This window comes from Silurus meridionalis, chromosome 10 (genome assembly GCF_014805685.1).
Source record: "Silurus meridionalis isolate SWU-2019-XX chromosome 10, ASM1480568v1, whole genome shotgun sequence".
Lineage (NCBI taxonomy): Eukaryota > Metazoa > Chordata > Actinopteri > Siluriformes > Siluridae > Silurus > Silurus meridionalis.
Window position 1 is genome coordinate 27,517,807 of NC_060893.1, and position 21,781 is coordinate 27,539,587.

The window sequence follows — 21,781 nt, forward strand, 5'->3', positions numbered from 1 at the left end:
AGAACACGTGTAAAACAGAGCGTGCGCTCGATCCTGATTGGTGACTCGCTGCGTGTTTCACCAGTTACGTTTTTATCCTCATTAATAAAAAGAACGACTGATTTTACTAAATGGAGTCGAGTAAAAAGTAAAATATTTGACTCTGAAATGTGAAGTTTCAGTAAAAATCTCCTGGAAAACTTCATTAAAGTGCAGATTTGTGAAAAGTTGAATTAGGAATGAGATTTACTTCATTTCTGTTCACCGCTGTTTCTTCATCCTTCCTGCCAAACACATTTGCTTTTTGTTTGCACTGATTGTGAAATGACAGGACGGCACTTTGATTTATTCATTTGTTACTACGGTTTTTTCTGTTTTTGAACTCGATGCTATTTAATGTTATTGATTTGGAACTTAATATTTCAATAAATGTGACATTTCGAACCTGAGGAGACGCTGGTGAAGAGATGTGAGAACGTTCTTGTTCTTCGATGAGGTGGTATTATAAAGTTTGGAGATTAATGGTGTAACTGGTGATGTTCTGACCCACGTGCGTTCCCGTGTCTGATTATATCAATGACATCGAGTTAAAACAGAGAGAAAACGTGAAATTCTGTGTGAAACGTCAGCAAATCTGCGACAGAGACGTTTGACGTGACGTAAGTTTGACATACGGCGACACTGTGACGAGTCATTCGAGGTGTTTTGAGCAGCAGACGTGCTTCAAGAGCAGAAGAACATCACTGGAAGACAGTGAGAAATCAGGAAGACCTTCAACGAGCCCAACCGCTGAAAACCCGTTCGGCAACTCGTGCATGATGATCATCAGAGAACAATCCACACGATCTCACACACACACACACACACACACACACACACACACACACACACACACACACACACCTTCTTCCCCAAGATGCGGCCCAAATGTCAGCGTTTTGACTGTTGTGGAGGTCCGGCGCGAATCACTGAAGGTGTTTAACGCGACGTGAAGAAGACAGTTTCAGCAGAACACTGGGGGGCGCTGTTCTACTGTTTTGAAGCTGATCGTGTGGAAACGTAGATAAACAAAGTATTTTCTTATAAACAGAGTGAGTCTTAAACTTCTCAATACCACCTCATAAGTGTGTCCCTGCTCTTCTCCACGTGAGCCCTGTGTAGGTGTGTGAGAAGGTGTGCGTTTCTGCTCACACTGATATCTGGATAAGTTAATGAGTAATTCTCACACATGGACTTTGTTTCCTTTTTCTCTCCTTTTCCAGAAGGAAGCAACCGTTTGAACAGACCATTCTTCTGTTCCACTGTGTCTCATTTTTCACCCCTGAACAGACGCCATCACTGGGCAGCAGCAGGAGAAAAGGACGGATACGGAGAGGATCCACACCCATGCAGAGATGGAAGAAGAGCCAGTTTCAGGCTTTCACTTGGAACTGTCTGGAGAACGAGGGATAAATGAAAGATTGGAGGAGGAACAGAGAGAACTGGAGGAAAGAACGACTGGTCGGGAGAGCAGGACGGAGAGCGAGAGACAGGACAGGTGGAGTGATAAAGGAGATGGCTCTCTGGCTGATGATGAAGATGAGGATGATGATGATATCGATGATGATGATGGATATGGGAGGAGTTTTGCTTTCATTCCACTGGTGAAGATTGTGACAAAAAAGGATGAAAAGCAGACGGAGGGTGATGGAGATGTGAGCGGTGTAGACACGTGTGGTGGAGACGTGCTAGGTGGAGACGTGCTAGGTGGAGACACGAGAGGTGGAGACACGGGGGGTGAAGACGTGCGCAATGGAGACGTGAGCACAAACTGGGAAAACACAAAGCAGACTCGTTGGAGCCGTGAGCATTATTTAATTGAATCTAATTTCTGATCGTTTTGTGAAATCAGTTTTTTGTTGTTCTTCATTTCTTCTCTTTTGTTTTTCTCTTCCACTCTGTTTCTCTCAGGTTGTGAGTGTTGTGGTGAGATGATGAGCTCGGTGGTGTTTGCTGTAGTGGGTGCCGTCATGTTTCCTCTCCTGGTCTGGGGAGGCCATGACCTCTTGCCATTAGACGTCCCAGTGGTCATGAGCGCCCCCTCCAGGCTAGTGTACACACTGCGATGTGCGCTGTTCGCCACCTTTCCCATTATACTGGGTCAGTTCCATTCTATTTCAACATAGATAGATGGAAGGGTGGACTTAGACAGACAGACTGACTGACTGACTGACTGACTGACTGACTGACTCACTCACTCACTCACTCACTCACTCACTCACTACCACCACCACCACCACTCACTCACTCACTCCTAAGATAGATTAGGCACCATATGGACTGAAACTTAATTCCATCCAATGACAATAAAGTGTCTATCTATCTATCTATCTATCTATCTATCTATCTATCTATCTATCTATCTATCTATCTATCTATCTATCTATCTATCTATCTATCTGACACTTTATTGTCATTGGATGGAATTAAGTTTTAGTCCATATGGTGCCTAAAAATACAGCTAGAATATAATAAATGATTAAAGATGTAAAAATGTAACAGTTTTAACTGATTCAGCAAATTTACAGTTTCTCCTCCTGCAGCTTTCAAACAATAAGGACACACTGTAGTGAAGGATGATGGAGTATGAAATGAAGAATGTGTGTGTGTGTGTGTGTGTGTGTGTGTGTGTGTGTGTTGCAGGCGTGTTGGTTCACGGCGTGTCCCGTCTGAAGTTCAGTTCTCTGAATCCTCTGTTTGAGGGGAAGCGAGCGAGTCGTCACACACTCGTCCACATGGCCTACGTCCACGATTCTCTCCGTCTCTTTCTGCTCTTCTTCCTGCAGCTCGCCGTGACGTCCACGTACCTCCAGCACCACACCCTCAAACTCGTCCCACTGCTCACCATCATCTTCGTCTTCGGCAGGTCAGTGTGTGTGTGTGTGTGTGTGTGTGTTTTATTCATGCCTTTATAGAGACTTTATACTATAAGTGTGTGTATGTGTGTGTGTGTGTGTTGCAGGTTGATCTACTGGCCGAGTGTGTGTTTCAGTAGCAGTGTGCGTGTGTTGGGGTTCTCCCTCTCCTTCCTGCCAGTTCTTGCTCTAATGGGACTCAATCTCTACTTCATCTCAACAGGAGAGGGGGCGGTGTTCAATGTAGCTCCGCCCACCACAGCACCACCCCCTAAAGCCAGGTGGTGGGGGTAAACAGTAAACTTGCTAATGAATAACACACACACACACACACACACACACACACACACACACACACACACACACGGTATGGAGATGTACACTCTTTTGCTAAAAGCATTGGGAAATTGCTACATTTGATTAAAGCTGCATCTAAAGACGTCCAGTGTAATTAAACATCTCCAGATTTGTGGTAACAGTTTGGAAAAGAACCACATAGAGCAGGAAAGGTCAGGTGTCCCAATACTTTTGGAAATAGTGTATCTTCTATTGATTGTAAAATACACTGATATCCTTAAGCTTTGATCTTAAATCTGAATATAAAATGTGTGAATAAATGAACAATGTCGCACTGAAGGCTGCAGAATGAGTTCATCCTAAAAGCTCTGATTCAGTATTTTAGTGTGTTTTTATTTGCCTTGTAAAATAAAGAAATGTAAAATGTGTATGTTGCTCCGGCAGCTGGAATGTAAGTGTGTATTATACTTCTCTTATTGTTCACTTGTGTACTTATTTTTGTGTATTTTTGCTAATAAAATAGTGAATATACGCATGTTTCCTGCTCACATTCCTACACAGGGTCTGTTTTATAGTTCATTATTCTTTTTGTTCACTAAAAACCATTCATTCCTACATAAAACACTGTCAGAACATCACTAGATCAACTTTGCACTTAGTTGACATTGTTGACTGCTTCATTTGTTTCCCCATGAGGAGGATGTGATTGTGTGTTTGGGTCTTTTTTAATCTGTTATTTCTGCAGACGGCTGCATGCTGCTAATCTGATACACAAACAACAGGCTCTGTTTTCTATAACAGAAACAGCAGATCATCTGAAAGTGACAGATATCAGGCTTAGACGTGGCTTCTGATGGAAATAAAACCTCCTGAACCCCGACAGCATTTTATATAATGCTACAAAAATACAAATAAAATAGTTCTAATCCTGAATCATAATCTAATCTTAATCTAATCTCAGTCCACAGGCTCCTATTAATATCACTTACAGAAATTCAGTTAGAAGATATGAAACCCATAATGTCCAGCAAATCTCAAGTGCTGATTATATTTAACAATCTTTTGATAATAAAATCATCTCAAATATCATCTTTATTACAAGTTTCTTGATTTAGATTCCAAAGGAAATTTTATACAAATTAAAAAAAATCTAGTTCTGACAACACGGATCTTTTCTCAAGGATTTTCTGGGTACGGTTTTATTGATTATTGATCAAAAATATACACAAAGGTCAGAAGAACGTCTGAAACGGAGACTGACGCAGTGTTCAGTTCTTTTCTGACTTCCCATCAGCTCACTCAGTCCATCACTCATGACGGTTCCTGTAAAGTTTCTATGAAGGTGTTCAGATGGTCAGCTGTTGTACATGACATACAGAACACCTTCCTCCATAAACGCATCGGGTCTCCACTGTAGGTTCCGTGATGTAAAGAGGGAAAGGGGGAGGAGTCGTTTCAAAACCCTGGTGTCAACCTGAAAATCTACATATCCAGTGTAAACATCAACATCGATAAAACTCAGTGATATCATTTTACATTCTGAATTAGGACACGCCCACAATCAGTGACATCACAGGTTAAATCACTTCATAAAAAGGTTCTCTGTTCCCTGAACAACACTGGTACTGGTTCTGGCTTCAGTTCAGGCACCAGGAAGCCACTAAGCCCCTCCCACAAGGAGTCATTGTTCAGCTAGAAAGCTGACTTCTGATTGGTCGGTTACAATAAACAACATTATAGAAATCATATCTTGAGGCATTTCATTCGCTTTTATTTAAGAATTTTTATGGATTTATTTTTGTAGCTTTTCTTTAGAAGTTGTGGTGAATTATTATTGGCTGTTTGTTCCGTCACTGGACTTCCCATGAGCTTAGAATCACATGCCATTACTGCAACATTATTCTGAAACCCCCAGAGAAGATCTAGAACATTCAGAAAATAAATGTATGTAGGAGAAAAGCAGTATATTGTAGTTCAGTGGTCACTGTACTCGTTAGGGAGGAGCTTGCTGTAGGATTGACACGTGAAATGTTTTCCCATTGGTCGGTTTGTATGTACGTGGGCGTGGCTCGTGTCTCAGCCCTGGTTGATGGGTTCGTAATGGCCGAGCGTATCCCGTTTCCTTTTCCATACGCAGATATAAACTCCGCCCGCCGCCAGGAGGATGAGGGGCGTGCCGAGGCCGACGGCCATGATGGCGATCACCAGCGAAGAGAAGAAATCTGATGGAGGGGTCCCGATTCCCGCCAGCATGGTCCTGAGAGAACAGAAAAAAAAAAGAAAAATAAGATGAAAATGATAACGCTTTAAATTGTGTTGCTATGGTTACGTCATAACAGGGTCTTCCTGTGCCCATCATTCATATCGATAAACATGCAACTGGATACATGATTGATTAGAAATCAGCGTGTGGACGGACCAGCTGAGGTACTGGGTGGAGTTAGGGGTGAGCTCAGAGGTCACGTTGAAGGTGATGTTGAGGCCGTGTGTGAAGTGATGCTGGTTGAAGTAGGCAGGGATAATGCGTGAGGGCGGAGCTTGGGGTAGGGTGACAGGTTCTGAATTGATGCAAGGTGTGGCGTCCTCGATGGCAGGAAGACTCTTCTGATACACTACAGGCTTCCACTGAAAGAATCCCACAGTGGAGGAGGAGTTATCATGAGGCCACACCCACTCCGACACCTGAGAGAGAGAGAGAAAGAGACTAGAAATTATAAATATACACAATATAATATTTAAAAGAATTTCAGGTCCATTGCCCCACCTGGAAGATAGAGGGCGTGTATTCGTCATCGATGGACCTGTGAACGTCGACTTGAGTCAGAAGCCCCGCCTCATTCACTGTCTGGAGTTCCAGGGTGAAATGCGATTGGTTGGTTCGTGGCATCACACCTTTCAACACCACACGCAGCTGGGAGGAGTTAGCGTGGTGGAGGAGACTAGGCCACGCCTCCTCTCGGCCTGAACAATCATACGCTGAAAACTGGGAATAAAATAGGATATTAATATTATTATTATTATTATTTTATTATTAAAGTTTTATATTTTTATGTAAGGAATAAAATAATGAGGCATAACAATATTGTATTCGTTCCTTTTGCTGTCATCAACTTTGAGCACAAAATGTTCACCTGCTGCCTAATAAATAAATCCACCCACTAACAGGAGCCATGATGAAGATCATCAGTGTTCTTCACTTCACCACTCATAATGTTGTGTTATACCTGATCACGCTTCCTCACACCAACACCAACTTACACCACAGCAACCTACACAATCACCTACAATATAATTACTGAAGAACTTTTCTCCGTATACTTTTTCTCCATCATCAATCACTCAAGTTTTATTTATAGAGCGCCTTACAGCAGCCAAAAGGAGCACACAGCGCTTTCCAATAAAAACAACAAGACAACAAAATATAACTACACAATAAAATCACATTAAAGATAAATAGCTCTATTAGAATGTAGATGTAATGCAGTGAATCCTCAGTGAGACGAGTTAGATCCTGTTCTCACTTATTATAGCAGCTATAAACACACATTCCCTCAACAAACTCTCTTCAGTCTCAGTCCTGATGTAGACAGTGTGACTGGATACTGTGGATAGTAATAAAGACCTGGATGTTATTTATCTGTGTGTGTGTGGTGTGTGTGTGTGTTTGTCCTTACGTGCAGACACAGGGAGGCGTTGCTGCTGAAGCTGGCATGTCTCCCACAGAGCTGTGCAGTGTGGTGTGTGTGTGTGTGTGTGTGTGTGTGTTTGTCCTTACGTGCAGACACAGGGAGGCATTGCTGCTGAAGCTGGCGTGTCTCCCACAGAGCTGTGCAGTGTGGTGTGTGTAATCCACCGTCTTGTTCACGTCGTCCCACTCAAACTCATGGAGTCTGTATGGAGACAACACACTCTGCCTCGTGCTGTTCACTCGTCATACTCCCATAACTAACACACACAACAGAGACAACAACACAACAACAATGTTTTTAACATAAGTACAGTGTTTGAGAAACACACACACACACACACACACACACACACACACACACACACACACACCTCACACACACTCACTCACACACACACACTCACTCACACACTCACACACTCACACACACACACACACACACACACACACACACTCACACACTCACACACACACACACACACACTCAAACACTCACACACACTCACCACACACACACACACACACACACACACACACACTCACACTCACACACACTCACACACACACACACACACACACACACACACACACACACACTCACACACACACACACTCACACACACTCACTCACACACTCACTCACACACACACACACACACACACTCACACACACTCACACACTCTCACACACACACACACACACACTCACACACTCACACACACTCACACACACACTCAAACACTCAAACACTCACACACACACACACACACACTCACACACACACACACACACACACACACACTCACACACACACACACACACACACTCACTCACACACACACACACACACACACTCACACACACACACACACACACACACACACACACACACACACACACACACACACACACACACACACTCACACACACACTCACTCCCTCCCTCCCTCCCTGGGCCAGTGGTTTGGAGGGTTCCTAGCTTTAGGGTTCTAGAGGATTTCCTGGTCCAGGTTTGTAGGTCACCTTCCTATTAATCTTGGGTTTAAGGTTCAAGCACAAGAAGGTCTTTGAGCTCTTTACAGTTTTAATGTTCTGGAACGTTTCCTAGTTTTAAAGTTCTACACACATGCAGATGGGGATTTCCAGAACATCCTTTATTAGATTCTAAGAAACATTTAGAACGTGTGTGTGCAGTGATGTAGAAGCATGAGAAGATACATATTCTACAACACTTATGTGCTGCTCCTTCTGCACCTGATCACTTCACCACCTCATACTTCATAATCACAGTGGCTCTGATTAGAACGTGACAATGAGGTGTTTAGAGGAACAGGGAGACTCACGTTGGTGAAGACGAGGGCACCTCGGTGCTGCACACTGCTCTCCGGTTCCACCTTCACGCTGCCTGTAGGATCTGTGCTGAGGAACTTGGTCCAGTTCACGTGCACCTCGGACTCGGACGAGTTCGTGTGGATAAGTAACAGGGCTGGAGCTCCACCGCTGCAGAACAGGAAGTGCAGTGTGTCGTTGTGGCTGAGGGCCCGTGTGTGGAGCATCGAGACCCCAGGGGGCGCCACTGAAGGCGGGGTTAACCCAGGGTTCATCTCCAGTGACACCTGAACAGGTGAAGATATTGTGAGTGGAATCTCAACCAAATTCCTTCATATATCTCCTACTTTATTTGATTTAATACACGTTTATATTATTATTTATTGTTATCATTAGCAGCTTCTTCACATCACATCACAAGGCCAACAGCATTGTGGACGACCCCTCTCACACACACACACACACACACACACACACACACACACACACACACACACACAGTGACTGATTCTGAGCTCGTACAGGACTGTGTGAGGTTCTAAGATCAAGTCCATGTAGCAGGAATCGTGTAAAAGCGTCACCTGGTGTCTGAGGGAGAGACGCTGAGTGAATGTGTTTAGGGTTTAGAACACGTCAGGCCATGATGTCTGGTCAGTATAGGGGAAGTGAAGAGGGGAAGTGAAGAGAGAAATGTGGGAGGTGTTTTATAAACCACAACTGAAACACGAGTGACAATTTCACATAGGGTTTAAACTGATTCCAGGTTCAGCTCTGCTGCCCTCTAGTGTCCGCCCGGAGAACTGCTGTGATTTTCTCATTCTGATCAAATATTTAAAATAATGCAAATATTGATTTTCTTTTTTTACTGGAAAATTACAAACTATATAATTTATATAAATGCTTTATTTTTTTAAATACTTTAATTTCTGAACTATTTAATTATTAGTATACTAACTCTAAATATTATTTTTTTTAAATAGATTTTATATAAAAGTCCTCAGGAAACTAGAGGGGAAAATATCAGGGTGAAATACACGAGAAATGTTTATACTACATAAAAGATTCATGAATAAACAGCAAAATGACAATAAAAAATGATTATATGTATATATATAAACTTAATATAAATATCTTTACCTTTCTTCTGAAAGTGTCTCCATTCCACACGAATCCATTCACACAACAGAGAAAATGAAATAGTGTGAAATAAATCAAATACTCAGGTTTATTCGAGTTCATGGTGTAAACACTACACACTGATCACGCGGAAGTGAAACACTGCTGCTATGGAGGAGCCGCGCGGTCACGTGATCGCGGTCAGCTGACTCTCAGTCACATGATCGCGGTCAGCTGACTCTCAGTCACATGGCGGACCGGAAGTGTCGAAGCGAACATTTAGCTTTTAAAGTGTCTGTAAAAGTCAAAATCTAATGAGTCCTGAACCCCTGCAGACCCTTTCTCTGGTATAACAGAGTCTTTTTTCTCAAACATTTATAAATAAAGGCGAATAAGTAAAAAATATACAAAATAAACTCCTTTGATTGGCTGTTAGTGACTACTGAACATCCAATCAGATTCAGTCAGAGTCAGCCAATCAGAATTGTCCCCTAATGAGGGGTGGGTTTATGTGCTTAAGTCTATGTCCATACTAGTGATGGGAGAATCGGATCATTTTAGTGACTCGGTTCATTGAATCTCGTTCAGCAAAATGAACAAATCTTTTTCATTTAGTTCTTTTTATTCCTTTGATCATAAATGAAATAAAATGTTAGATTATTTATAATCAGATCTCCAACACGTCCACATACACCACCTTTAACTACAGCTCCAATAATCAACATACGATTCTGATAAACAGAACGAGTCGCTTCACCTCACATATCTTCTGCTTTGTGTCTTTAGTTCTTCTGTCACGTGACTCCCATCATTATTACAACACTAATGTCAAGATTCAGACCAAAAAATACATGATCTACTGCATTGTGTAAAGTTTGTGGGAGTCACATGATAAAAGAACGAATGACTGGAACCAGAAGAGTCGAGAGATGAACTCTGTTTCTGGTACATATGGAGATTTTGCTCATGCACTTCCAGTAGAAAATAAACAAATCACTCTTTGAGACGACTCTTTCTTCTGAGTCACATTAAAGAATCATTCAAAATAAACAAATCGTTCATGAACGACCCGTCACGAGTAGGTTTAAAAACGCTGATTTTTGAGGTCTGAGACGGGTTTCAGAGAACGTAGATTATTTAAAAGTGAAAATGCCGTGTTCATGTCACGTGTGTGGACTGTGTGTGAAAACAGAGGATTTCAAACACGATGATGAATGTTTTAGTCACTGCCGTGACGCAGGTCCAATCATCTTACGTTTTGCTCATGTGCAGTACAGAGACTGAGAGTTTTCTGACATTTCAGTGTGAATCAGAATCAGGTTTATTAGCCAGCTGTGTTTACACACACAAGGAATTTGGATTCAGCTGTTAGTGGCTCTCAAAGTACAGACATAAATAACACTATACATTCAGCTTGGACTATACAAGACAATACACACAAGACAAAAATACACTATACAAGACAAAAACACACTATACAAGACAAAAACACACTATACAAGACAAAACACACAAGACAAAAACACACTATACAAGACAAAACACAAGACAAAAATACACTATACAAGACAAAACACACAAGACAAAACACACTATATAAGACAAAACACATAAGACAAAAACACACAAGACAAAAATACACTATACAAGACAATACACACAAGACAAAACACACTATACAAGACAAGACAAAACACATACAAGACAAAACACACAAGACAAAACACACTATATAAGATAAAACACACAAGACAAAAATACACTATACAAGACAAAACACACAAGACAAAACACACAAGACAAAAATACACTATACAAGACAAAACACACAAGACAAAAACACACTATACAAGACAATACACACAAGACAAAAACACACAAGACAAAACACATACAAGACAAAAATACACTATACAAGACAATACACACAAGACAAAACACACAAGACAAAAATACACTATACAAGACAAAACACACTATACAAGACAAAACACACAAGACAAAACACACTATACAAGACAATACACACAAGACAAAACACACTATACAAGACAAAACACACTATACAAGACAATACACACAAGACAAAAATACACTATACAAGACAAAACACACAAGACAAAAACACACTATACAGACAAAAACACACAAGACAAAACACAATATACAAGACAAAACACACAATACAAGACAAAACACACAAGACAAAACACACTATACAGGACAAAACACACAAGACAAAACACACAAGACAAAACACACTATACAAGACAAAAATACACTATATAAGACAAAAACACACTATACAAGACAAAACACACTATACAAGACAATACACATAAGACAAAAATACACTATACAAGACAAAACACACAAGACAAAAACACACCATACAAGACAATACACACAAGATAAAAATACACTATACAAGACAAAACACACTATACAAGACAATACACACAAGACAAAAACACACTATACAAGACAAAACACACTATACAAGACAATACACACAAGATAAAAATACACTATACAAGATAAAACACACAAGATAAAACACACTATACAAGACAAAACACACAAGACAAAACACAAGACAAAACACAAGATAAAAACACTATACAAGACAAAACACACAAGACAAAAACACACTATATACAAGACAAAACACACAGACAAAAACACACTATACAAGACAAAACACACTATACAAGACAAAAACACACAAGACAAAAACACACTATACAAGACAATACACACAAGACAAAACACACAAGACAAAAACACACTATATAAGACAAAACACACAGACAAAAACACACAAGACAAAATACACTATAAGACAAAACACACTATACAAGACAAAACAAGACAAAACACACAAGACAAAAACACACTATACAAGACAAAACACACAAGACAAAAACACACTATACAAGACAAAACACACAAGACAAAACACACAAGTCAAAAATACACTATACAAGACAAAACACACAAGACAAAACACACTATACAAAACAAAAACACACAAGACAAGACAAAGACAATGAGGGACAATACAGACAGTATGACTGTTAAACAGGGATGCAGATTATATAACAGTTCAGTGATGTATATAAAGTGTGTGTGTGTGTATGGAAGTGTAAATAACAGTATTGTGCCTCAGGTGTGATAAAGAGTTACTTTAAAATTTTGTAGAATAAATAATGAATAAGAAACTTTTGGGAAATGATTGAAAATGAAACTCTGGACGTTGACATCCAGAAATGTTTCTAATGTATCCAGATTAGTGTAGCTGTAGCGTCAGTTGTCTTCATGCCGGTACAGCGTACACGAAAAACACATACAGACAACAAAAACTGATTATAATTAATTTAAATAAATTATTAAGAGTATTTTTTTTTTACTTTTTTGTGCCAATCAGAGACAAACATTAGAATTACAGTCTATTAAAAAAAGACTGTTTCTGCATTTATATACGAAATATTTATTAATAATAATAATAATAATAATAATAATAAAAATAAATGGATGATTCCTGGAGTTTGTGTTGCAGATACAATACTAAAAGTGTTTATTATTATTACACATTACAAACAACATTATTTTTGTTATTATTTATGATTATTAAAAGATGAAGGCAGACGTCTTCCTGAACATGAATCTCAGTGGTCTGGAGTTCGGGATGAAGACAGTGATGGAATTCTCAGAGTTTAAGAAAAAAGTTGTTGATGAGGAAATGTGCTGCAAGCTGTCATGGTGATATGAACCAAATTTTGTAAAGACTGGGTAGAGGAGAAGGAGAAGCACAGACTGCAGTTAGACGTAAGCAGTGTTTGTAACTTCTGACCAGTAGGTGGCACCTACCAAACGCTAAACAAACATTATTAGTGAAAACCACACCTAATCTATAGATACTACTCTTTCTTCCTCAGAACCACAGCTGGATTGCTCTTTTTTTCTCTCAACATCCATATATTTTCTCCTGAGTTCAGTTCAGTAAAGTGTTAGATTGCCAGCTCTGCTTCTTCTTTCTGCTCTTTCAGGGGTAAGTAGTGACGTGGAGGTCAGCAGTGTTGATTTCAGCTGATGCCTGATTATGTCACTTTAATAATGTGATAGAACCATAGTGGGGTCCAAAAGACTATGAGACCACTGGGAAATCTGATTCTTTAGTTTGATTGTTTTAAACAGAATATTTTGAATTCTGTACCTAAAAAAATTCAATGTAAAGAAAGCGATTGTTCATTATATTGACACGTGACATATACAGTATATATATATATATATATATATATATATATATATATATATATATATATATATATACAGTGAGGAAAAACACCCTGCTATTTTGCAAGTTCCACTGTGAGAGACATAATCTAAAAAAAAAAATCCAGAAATCACAATGTATGATTTTTAAACTATTTATTTGTATGATACAGCTGCAAATAAGTATTTGAACACCTGAGAAAGTCAATGTTAATATTTGGTACAGTAGCCTTTGTTTGCAATTACAGAGGTCAAACGTTTCCTGTAGTTTTTCACCAGGTTTGCACACACTGCAGGAGGGATTTTGGCCCACTCCTCCACACAGATCTTCTCTAGATCAGTCAGGTTTCTGGCCTGTCGCTAAAAACACGGAGTTTGAGCTCCTCCAAAGATTCTCTATTGGGTTTAGGTCTGAGACTGGCTAGGCCACACCAGAACCTTGATATGCTTCTTACAGAGCCACTCCTTGGTTATCCTGGCTGTGTGCTTCGGGTCATTGTCATGTTGGAAGACCCAGCCTCGACCCATCTTCAATGCTCTAACTGAGGGAAGGAGGTTGTTCCCAAAAACTCGCAATACATGGCCCTGGTCATCCTCTCCTTAATACAGTGCAGTCGCCTGTCCCATGTGCAGAAAACACCCCAAAGATGATGCTACCACCCCATGCTTCACAGTAGGGATGGTGTTCTTGGATGGTATTCATCATTCTTCTTCCTCCAAACACGTTTAGTGGAATTATGACCCAAAAGTTATATTTTGGTCTCATCTGACCACATGACTTTCTCCCATGACTCCTCTTGGTCATCCAAATGGTCATTGGCAAACTTAAGACGTGCCTGGACATGTGCTGGTTTAAGCAGGGGAACCTTCGTGCCATGCATGATTTTAAACCATGACGTCTTAATGTATTACCAACAGTAACCTTGGAAACGGTGGTCCCAGCTCTTTTCAGATCATTGACCAGCTCCTCACGTGTAGTTCAGGGCTGATTTCTCACCTTCCTTAGGATCATTGAGACCCCACGAGGTGAGATCTTGCATGGAGCCCCAGTCCGAGGAAGATTGACAGTCATGTTTAGCTTTTTCCATTTTCTAATGATTGCTCCAACAGTGGACCTTTTTTCACCAAGCTGCTTGGCAATTTCCCGTAGCCCTTTCCAGCCTTGTGGAGGTGTACAATTTTGTCTCTAGTGTCTTTGGACAGCTCTTTCATAACCCCGATCTTATCGTCCCTACATTGGCTTCCTGTTAAGTTTCGAATAGACAACAAAAACTGATTATAATTAATTTAAATAAATTATTAAGAGTATTTTTTTACTTTTTGTGCCAATCAGAGACAAACATTAGAATTACAGTCTATCAAAAAGACTGTTTCTGCATTTATATACGAAATATTTATTATTAATAATAATAATAATAATAATAATAATAATAATAATAATAATAATAAAATAAATGGATGATTCCTGGAGTTTGTGTTGCAGATACAATACTAAAAGTGTTTATTATTATTACACATTACAAACAACATTATTTTTGTTATTATTTATGATTATTAAAAGATGAAGGCAGACGCCTTCCTGAACATGAATCTCAGTGGTCTGGAGTTCGGGATGAAGACAGTGATGGAATTCTCAGAGTTTAAGAAAAAAGTTGTTGATGAGGAAATGTGCTGCAAGCTGTCATGGTGATATGAACCAAATTTTGTAAAGACTGGGTAGAGGAGAAGGAGAAGCACAGACTGCAGTTAGACGTAAGCAGTGTTTGTAACTTCTGACCAGTAGGTGGCGCCTACCAAACGCTAAACAAACATTATTAGTGAAAACCACACCTAATCTATAGATACTACTCTTTCTTCCTCAGAACCACAGCTGGATTGCTCTTTTTTTCTCTCAACATCCATATATTTTCTCCTGAGTTCAGTTCAGTAAAGTGTTAGATTGCCAGCTCTGCTTCTTCTTTCTGCTCTTTCAGGGGTAGTGACGTGGAGGTCAGCAGTGTTGATTTCAGCTGATGCCTGATTATGTCACTTTAATAATGTGATAGAACCATAGTGGGGTCCAAAAGACTATGAGACCACTGGGAAATCTGATTCTTTAGTTTGATTGTTTTAAACAGAATATTTTGAATTCTGTACCTAAAAAAATTCAATGTAAAGAAAGCGATTGTTCATTATATTGACACGTGACATATACAGTATATATATATATATATATATATATATATATATATATATATATATATATATACAGTGAGGAAAAAACACCCTGCTATTTTGCAAGTTCTAGAAATCATGGAGGGGTCCGAAATTGTCATCGAGGTGCATGTCCACTGTGAGAGACATAATCTAAAAAAAAATCCAGAAATCACAATGTATGATTTTTAAACTATTTATTTGTATGATACAGCTGCAAATAAGTATTTGAACACCTGAGAAAGTCAATGTTAATATTTGGTACAGTAGCCTTTGTTTGCAATTACAGAGGTCAAACGTTTCCTGTAGTTTTTCACCAGGTTTGCACACACTGCAGGAGGGATTTTGGCCCACTCCTCCACACAGATCTTCTCTAGATCAGTCAGGTTTCTGGCCTGTCGCTAAAAAACACGGAGTTTGAGCTCCCTCCAAAGATTCTCTATTGGGTTTAGGTCTGGAGACTGGCTAGGCCACACCAGAACCTTGATATGCTTCTTACAGAGCCACTCCTTGGTTATCCTGGCTGTGTGCTTGGTCATTGTCATGTTGGAAGACCCAGCCTCGACCCATCTTCAATGCTCTAACTGAGGGAAGGAGGTTGTTCCCAAAATCTCGCAATACATGGCCCTGGTCATCCTCTCCTTAATACAGTGCAGTCGCCCTGTCCCATGTGCAGAAAAACACCCCCAAAGCATGATGCTACCACCCCATGCTTCACAGTAGGGATGGTGTTCTTGGATGGTACTCATCATTCTTCTTCCTCCAAACACGTTTAGTGGAATTATGACCCAAAAGTTCTATTTTGGTCTCATCTGACCACATGACTTTCTCCCATGACTCCTCTGGATCATCCAAATGGTCATTGGCAAACTTAAGACGTGCCTGGACATGTGCTGGTTTAAGCAGGGGAACCTTCCGTGCCATGCATGATTTCAAACCATGACGCCTTAGTGTATTACCAACAGTAACCTTGGAAACGGTGGTCCCAGCTCTTTTCAGATCATTGACCAGCTCCTCACGTGTAGTTCAGGGCTGATTTCTCACCTTCCTTAGGATCACTGAGACCCCACGAGGTGAGATCTTGCATGGAGCCCCAGTCCGAGGGAGATTGACAGTCATGTTTAGCTTCTTCCATTTTCTAATGATTGCTCCAACAGTGGACCTTTTTTCACCAAGCTGCTTGGCAATTTCCCCGTAGCCCTTTCCAGCCTTGTGGAGGTGTACAATTTTGTCTCTAGTGTCTTTGGACAGCTCTTTGGTCTTGGCCATGTTAGTAGTTGGATTCTTACTGATTGTATGGGGTGGACAGGTGTCTTTATGCAGCTAACGACCTCAAACAGGTGCATCTAATTTAGGATAATAAATGTAGTGGAGGTGGACATTTTAAAGGCAGACTAACAGGTCTTTGAGGGTCAGAATTCTAGCTAATAGACAGGTGTTTAAATTTTTATTTGCAGCTGTATCATACAAATAAATAGTTTAAAAATCATATATTGTGATTTCTGGATTTTTTTTTTTAGATTATGTCTCTCACAGTGGACATAGACCTACGATGACAATTTCAGACCCTCCATGATTTCTAAGTCGGAGAACTTGCAAAATAGAAGGGTGTTCAAATACTTATTTTCCTCACTGTGTATATATATATAAAACCATATTAGACAGTTCAGATAACATGCAGTAATAGATGAAGATCAGAGTTCTTTCATACTGTAAATATAAAATCTGTGTGCAGTGTAAATTTTCTCAACCATAAATCCTGCTCTAAAGTAAGACATGAACGCAGCTTCCTGCTCCACACCCAGATAAACACACAGAGTCACACTAAAGCAGGAAATCAGAGAGCAGTGTAGAGGAAGTGAGATTTCTATGGGGACGACTGAGTGATTCTGTTTCTCCCAGAATAGAGCAGAACTTTCACCAGATGTTCAACTTCCTTCAGCCAAACTCAGTGAAGCACAACACACAGCACTGAATCTCCAGCTAAACACACTCTCTCATCACACTGATAATGACTATTAACTCGAATAAAAGAACACACAATGTCCAAAATGAAGCTTTATTTCAGCAGAGCAAAACTACAGGAAGAGCAACAGGACAGTGAAGAGAGGAAAGACAGAAATGTCAGCATTGTGTAGAATTGAAACTCGATTGTAGATGGATGTGTGAGCAGCTCAGTGTTCAATTCTATCTTGGAGCTGTTGGTCTTAACACTGGCTCTTTCTGAACGTGAGCGGATGATGGACACCACCATGGGAGACGGTACAGACAAACTCCTCCCCCTTTTCCCACAGTTCTTTGCTGAGGGTCAGGGTGCTGCTGCGTGTGTAACCATCCTTCTTGTGTTCTTCTGGGCTGGTCAGAACCCCATCCTTCACCTCTGAGCCGTCCACTGTCCAGCTCACCAGCGCCCCCTGTGGAGAGTAGGCAGACAGCAGGCAGAGCAGCGAGGCCGATCTGTCAGACGGCTGCAGAGAGGAGGAAGGGAGCAGAGACACGGAGGGCTTCACCGTGGGACCGGCTGGAGACCACAAAAACACAATAAACACACATTTACACACAGTTACACAACATTTACTCATTACTGCTTATTCACATTACTGCAGTTCAGTAGAACTTCTCAGCAGGAGAACATTTACTCATTACTGCTTATTCAGAGTTCAGACTGGAACCATTAATGTGTGTTCAGTAATCAGTGCAGTGATCCACACTGTTCTCACATCACTGCAGTTCAGTAGAAACATCTGGAAACTTCTACATCCTTCAGCAGCATCTACTCTACCTATAGACATGAATACAGTTCCTAACTCTAAATGAACAGAGACACATGGGGGAACTACAAGTTAGAAGCAGCTTTAGAGAAGAAACATCAGTCCATTTGGTTTAAAGTTCACTAAGAAACAAAGAGAACATGTGGAAGCCATCAGCTTTAACTCCACACCATAATCCATCTTCTATCTGATTTAGTCTTCACCCAGTTCTATTCAGTAACTGCACCCAATAGTCCCACTGTATTCCAACACTCAAACACTCAGTGACTTTATTCTGTAAATGTTCTGAACTCCAATAGAGACAAAACTGGAAACTCTGCAGCAGAACAAATGTGTTCCAGCAGCAGGAGAACATCTTCAAGTTCTTCATTACATCATGGAGCCATGAGAACTTTAATCAGCTTTATTCTGGTGTTTATACTCAATGAAAATTAATCACTAGATGCTGAAATCAAGGTGACTTTAAAAAGAAACAACTGGACGTATTCTGACAATTTTATTAAATATAATTATCAAAAGGAACAAACAAATAAAAGAAAATTGTTATTTAAGATACACTTTTTTTAAACCTAATTTTTTCATTTTCACTGTCTAACTTTTTGTTTAATTATAAAATTATTAATAAAAAATAAGTTCAAGAATTTTTGTGAATATAAATAAATTAGTCACTTACTGATGATCAGTTTGGTTCCTCCACCAAAAGTGAACCACAGTGATACATTCTAATGAAACTGTCGTACAAAAACCTCTGTTACACTACAGTGACCACACACACACACACACACACACACACACACACACACACACACACACACACACACACACACACACACACACACACACACACACACACACACAGTTGTGGTATTTACATATGTGTGTGTGTGACTGCTGCACACACTTTAAGAGCTGTAGTGCTGATCAGAGTGTGTTCAGTCCTTTCAGAGCCACTGACACGCAGCACAATGATGATGGTACTGATTCTACTGCTGGGGACACTGGGACTCCTCGCTCACCGTGAGACTCTCTTTACTTTTATTATTCCTACAAATCATCACATCACTCTCACACTCATTACTACATTTGTTTCCATTATTCAACTCTGCATCCTTTTCTTTAGAGTCCTTTGGGGAAATCGTCCTGACTCAGTCTCCAGGATCTCAGACTGTTTCTCCAGGAGACACTGTTACTCTCAGCTGTACAACCAGTCAGAGTGTTAGCAGTTACCTCGCCTGGTACCTGCAGAAACCTGGAGAAGCTCCTAAACTCCTGGTCTATTATGCAACTTCTCGTCAGTCTGGGATTCCAGATCGTTTCAGTGGCAGTGGATCTGGTACACAGTTTAGTCTAAAAATCTCTGGAGTTCAGTCTGAAGATGCAGGAGATTATTACTGTCAGCAGGGTTACAGCGGGTACACACAGTGTTATAGCACCGTACAAAAACCTCCCTCAGCTGTAGAGGAAGTGCTCTGAGTCAGAAACACACACTGATCTGAGAACAGCTGCAGAGCTGCTAAAGCTGCACTCCACTGAACATCATCAAACATCTTCAGCTTTAATAAATAATCATTCCAGTCCAATAATCAATAAAACACTCCACCCTGCAGATACACACTCCATCACTGGAGATAAACATGAGAAGATGTGGAACAGTGTTAGATTTGTATAATGTCCAATCAAAACTTATTTCTAAGCACACAGAATGGCACAAATGTTCTTCAGTTTAATGAAGATAACAGACAAGTATATACACACTGCAAAAAACCTGAGCTAAAACTGTTCCTGATTGGGTATGAAGACATAATAACTGGAGATGTGTGAGTCCAGATAAAGACTTCCTGTATACATCACATACTCACATTGTAAAGACCCTATAGACACTGAACACATAACATAGGAATGTGTTTAGAGAACCAGTGTGAGGCCCATCTTACCTCTAACACTTGGACATTAGGAATTTGATATATTTGTGTTTATCTGTGTTTCCTTTATCCTGATTATCTACTGAACTAAAAGAGCAGACAGTCAGATCCTGTCAGAGCATCTGGTAATCAAAGAGCTAAAGCGAAAATAATTGATTCATTTGTACCAGAAAAGGAAAAGATTTTATTTCAGTTTACACAAACCTACATCAGTGACCATGTGTGAATCTGACTGTAACATTTATTACCAAAGCTGAGTTCATTTTCTCATTTAGCCCAAACCATGACATAATGACAAGATGAACTAAATCTTTTGGTCCAACTTTAAGATCAGAAGTTTATATTCATTAAAAGGTATAAATGGACATTTTGTGTAGCATGAAACACACGTGAAAACATCTTACCAACTTCATCAAATACAGAAAGGAAGCTCTGATTATTTCTCTGAAACCATTTGGAGAATATTAGGAATTAGTCCTGATGTTAAGGTCGGCATTGTTTCAAATGTGAGTGAAGACTGTTTTTCTTTTAGTGATGTGATGTGCTACAGTTTTAAGTCTAATTTTACATCTTATTAATTCCTACTAGCAAACAAACCAGAGACATAAACATATGCAGTGTTGATATCCAGACAAGTTTCAGCCGATAAACATACAGACGAACTCGGTTCTCAATAGCACAATGAGAGAAATGAGTTTGGAGTAAATTATTATTATTTTTTAATGTGGCATCACAACTATTTTAAAAAAAGGAGATGATCAGAGACTGGGAGGACTCACAGGCCCCAATGGGTCCCTGCACTGGCTCTTATCAGCCGGACACACCACCATTCTGTGTGTGATATCTGTGTGTTTATCTAAGATGGCCCACTTCATGCCTTTTCCCAAATTACCTTCTGGACAGCTCCTGCTCTAGCATGTGTTACACCTCCATGGTTTCCTGAGAAAAATAGTATCTGATCGGGGTATGCAAATCAATGTGAACTTCTGGAGAGAGTTCTGTCAGCTCTTGGGCTTCTCTTTCAGCCTTTCCTCTGGCTTCCACCTACAGATAAATGGCTAGCTGGAGAAACTCAACTAGAAGATGGAGATGGGCTCAACACCCTATGTGCCAAGGTCACTGCATCCTTGTCCTTCAAGCTGATCTGGGTGGAGAATACCACAATACGCTACAGTCAGCAGCCACAAGTATAGGTTATGCATGTAACCCTAGTTCCCTGAGGAAATGACACGCTGCTTCTAAACGCTTTGGGAATGCGCCCGAGTGTTCACGCTCTTAAACAATGTGTGTAATCAGTCAAAAACTGGAGCTGGACA

At 40.2% G+C, this 21,781-nt stretch overlaps 2 protein-coding genes, 1 long non-coding RNA gene and 1 gene segment (V, D, J or C); 2 read left to right on the plus strand and 2 right to left on the minus strand.

Moving 5' to 3' along the window:
- Nucleotides 1-3,701, plus strand: part of tmem79a (transmembrane protein 79a) — a 6,362-nt gene extending 2,661 nt beyond the window's left edge. The window contains exons 2-5 of the mRNA XM_046858933.1: nucleotides 1,242-1,821; nucleotides 1,930-2,118; nucleotides 2,662-2,884; nucleotides 2,981-3,701. Coding sequence (XP_046714889.1) covers nucleotides 1,374-1,821; nucleotides 1,930-2,118; nucleotides 2,662-2,884; nucleotides 2,981-3,167 — 1,047 coding nt within the window. The 5' untranslated portion in view covers nucleotides 1,242-1,373 and the 3' untranslated portion in view covers nucleotides 3,168-3,701. The remainder of the gene's footprint in view (nucleotides 1-1,241; nucleotides 1,822-1,929; nucleotides 2,119-2,661; nucleotides 2,885-2,980) is intronic.
- Nucleotides 3,702-4,339: 638 nt separating this feature from the next.
- LOC124392171 (glycosylated lysosomal membrane protein) lies at nucleotides 4,340-9,508 on the minus strand. The gene is given in 7 exon segments (XM_046858924.1): nucleotides 4,340-5,427; nucleotides 5,590-5,852; nucleotides 5,935-6,153; nucleotides 6,946-7,100; nucleotides 7,103-7,115; nucleotides 8,203-8,475; nucleotides 9,326-9,508. Coding segments are annotated over 7 exon segments (1,206 nt in total). The 5' UTR covers nucleotides 9,428-9,508; the 3' UTR covers nucleotides 4,340-5,246.
- Nucleotides 9,509-17,817: 8,309 nt separating this feature from the next.
- Nucleotides 17,818-19,360, minus strand: LOC124392195. The gene is made up of 2 exons (XR_006927116.1): nucleotides 19,217-19,360; nucleotides 17,818-18,293 (listed from the first exon to the last, which is right to left on the minus strand). It is a non-coding gene; the product is annotated as an uncharacterized LOC124392195 (long non-coding RNA).
- A 43-nt stretch (nucleotides 19,361-19,403) lies between these two features.
- On the plus strand, nucleotides 19,404-20,307 carry LOC124392189. The segment is given in 2 exon segments: nucleotides 19,404-19,560; nucleotides 19,664-20,307. Coding segments are annotated over 2 exon segments (405 nt in total).
- Nucleotides 20,308-21,781: the final 1,474 nt, after the last annotated feature.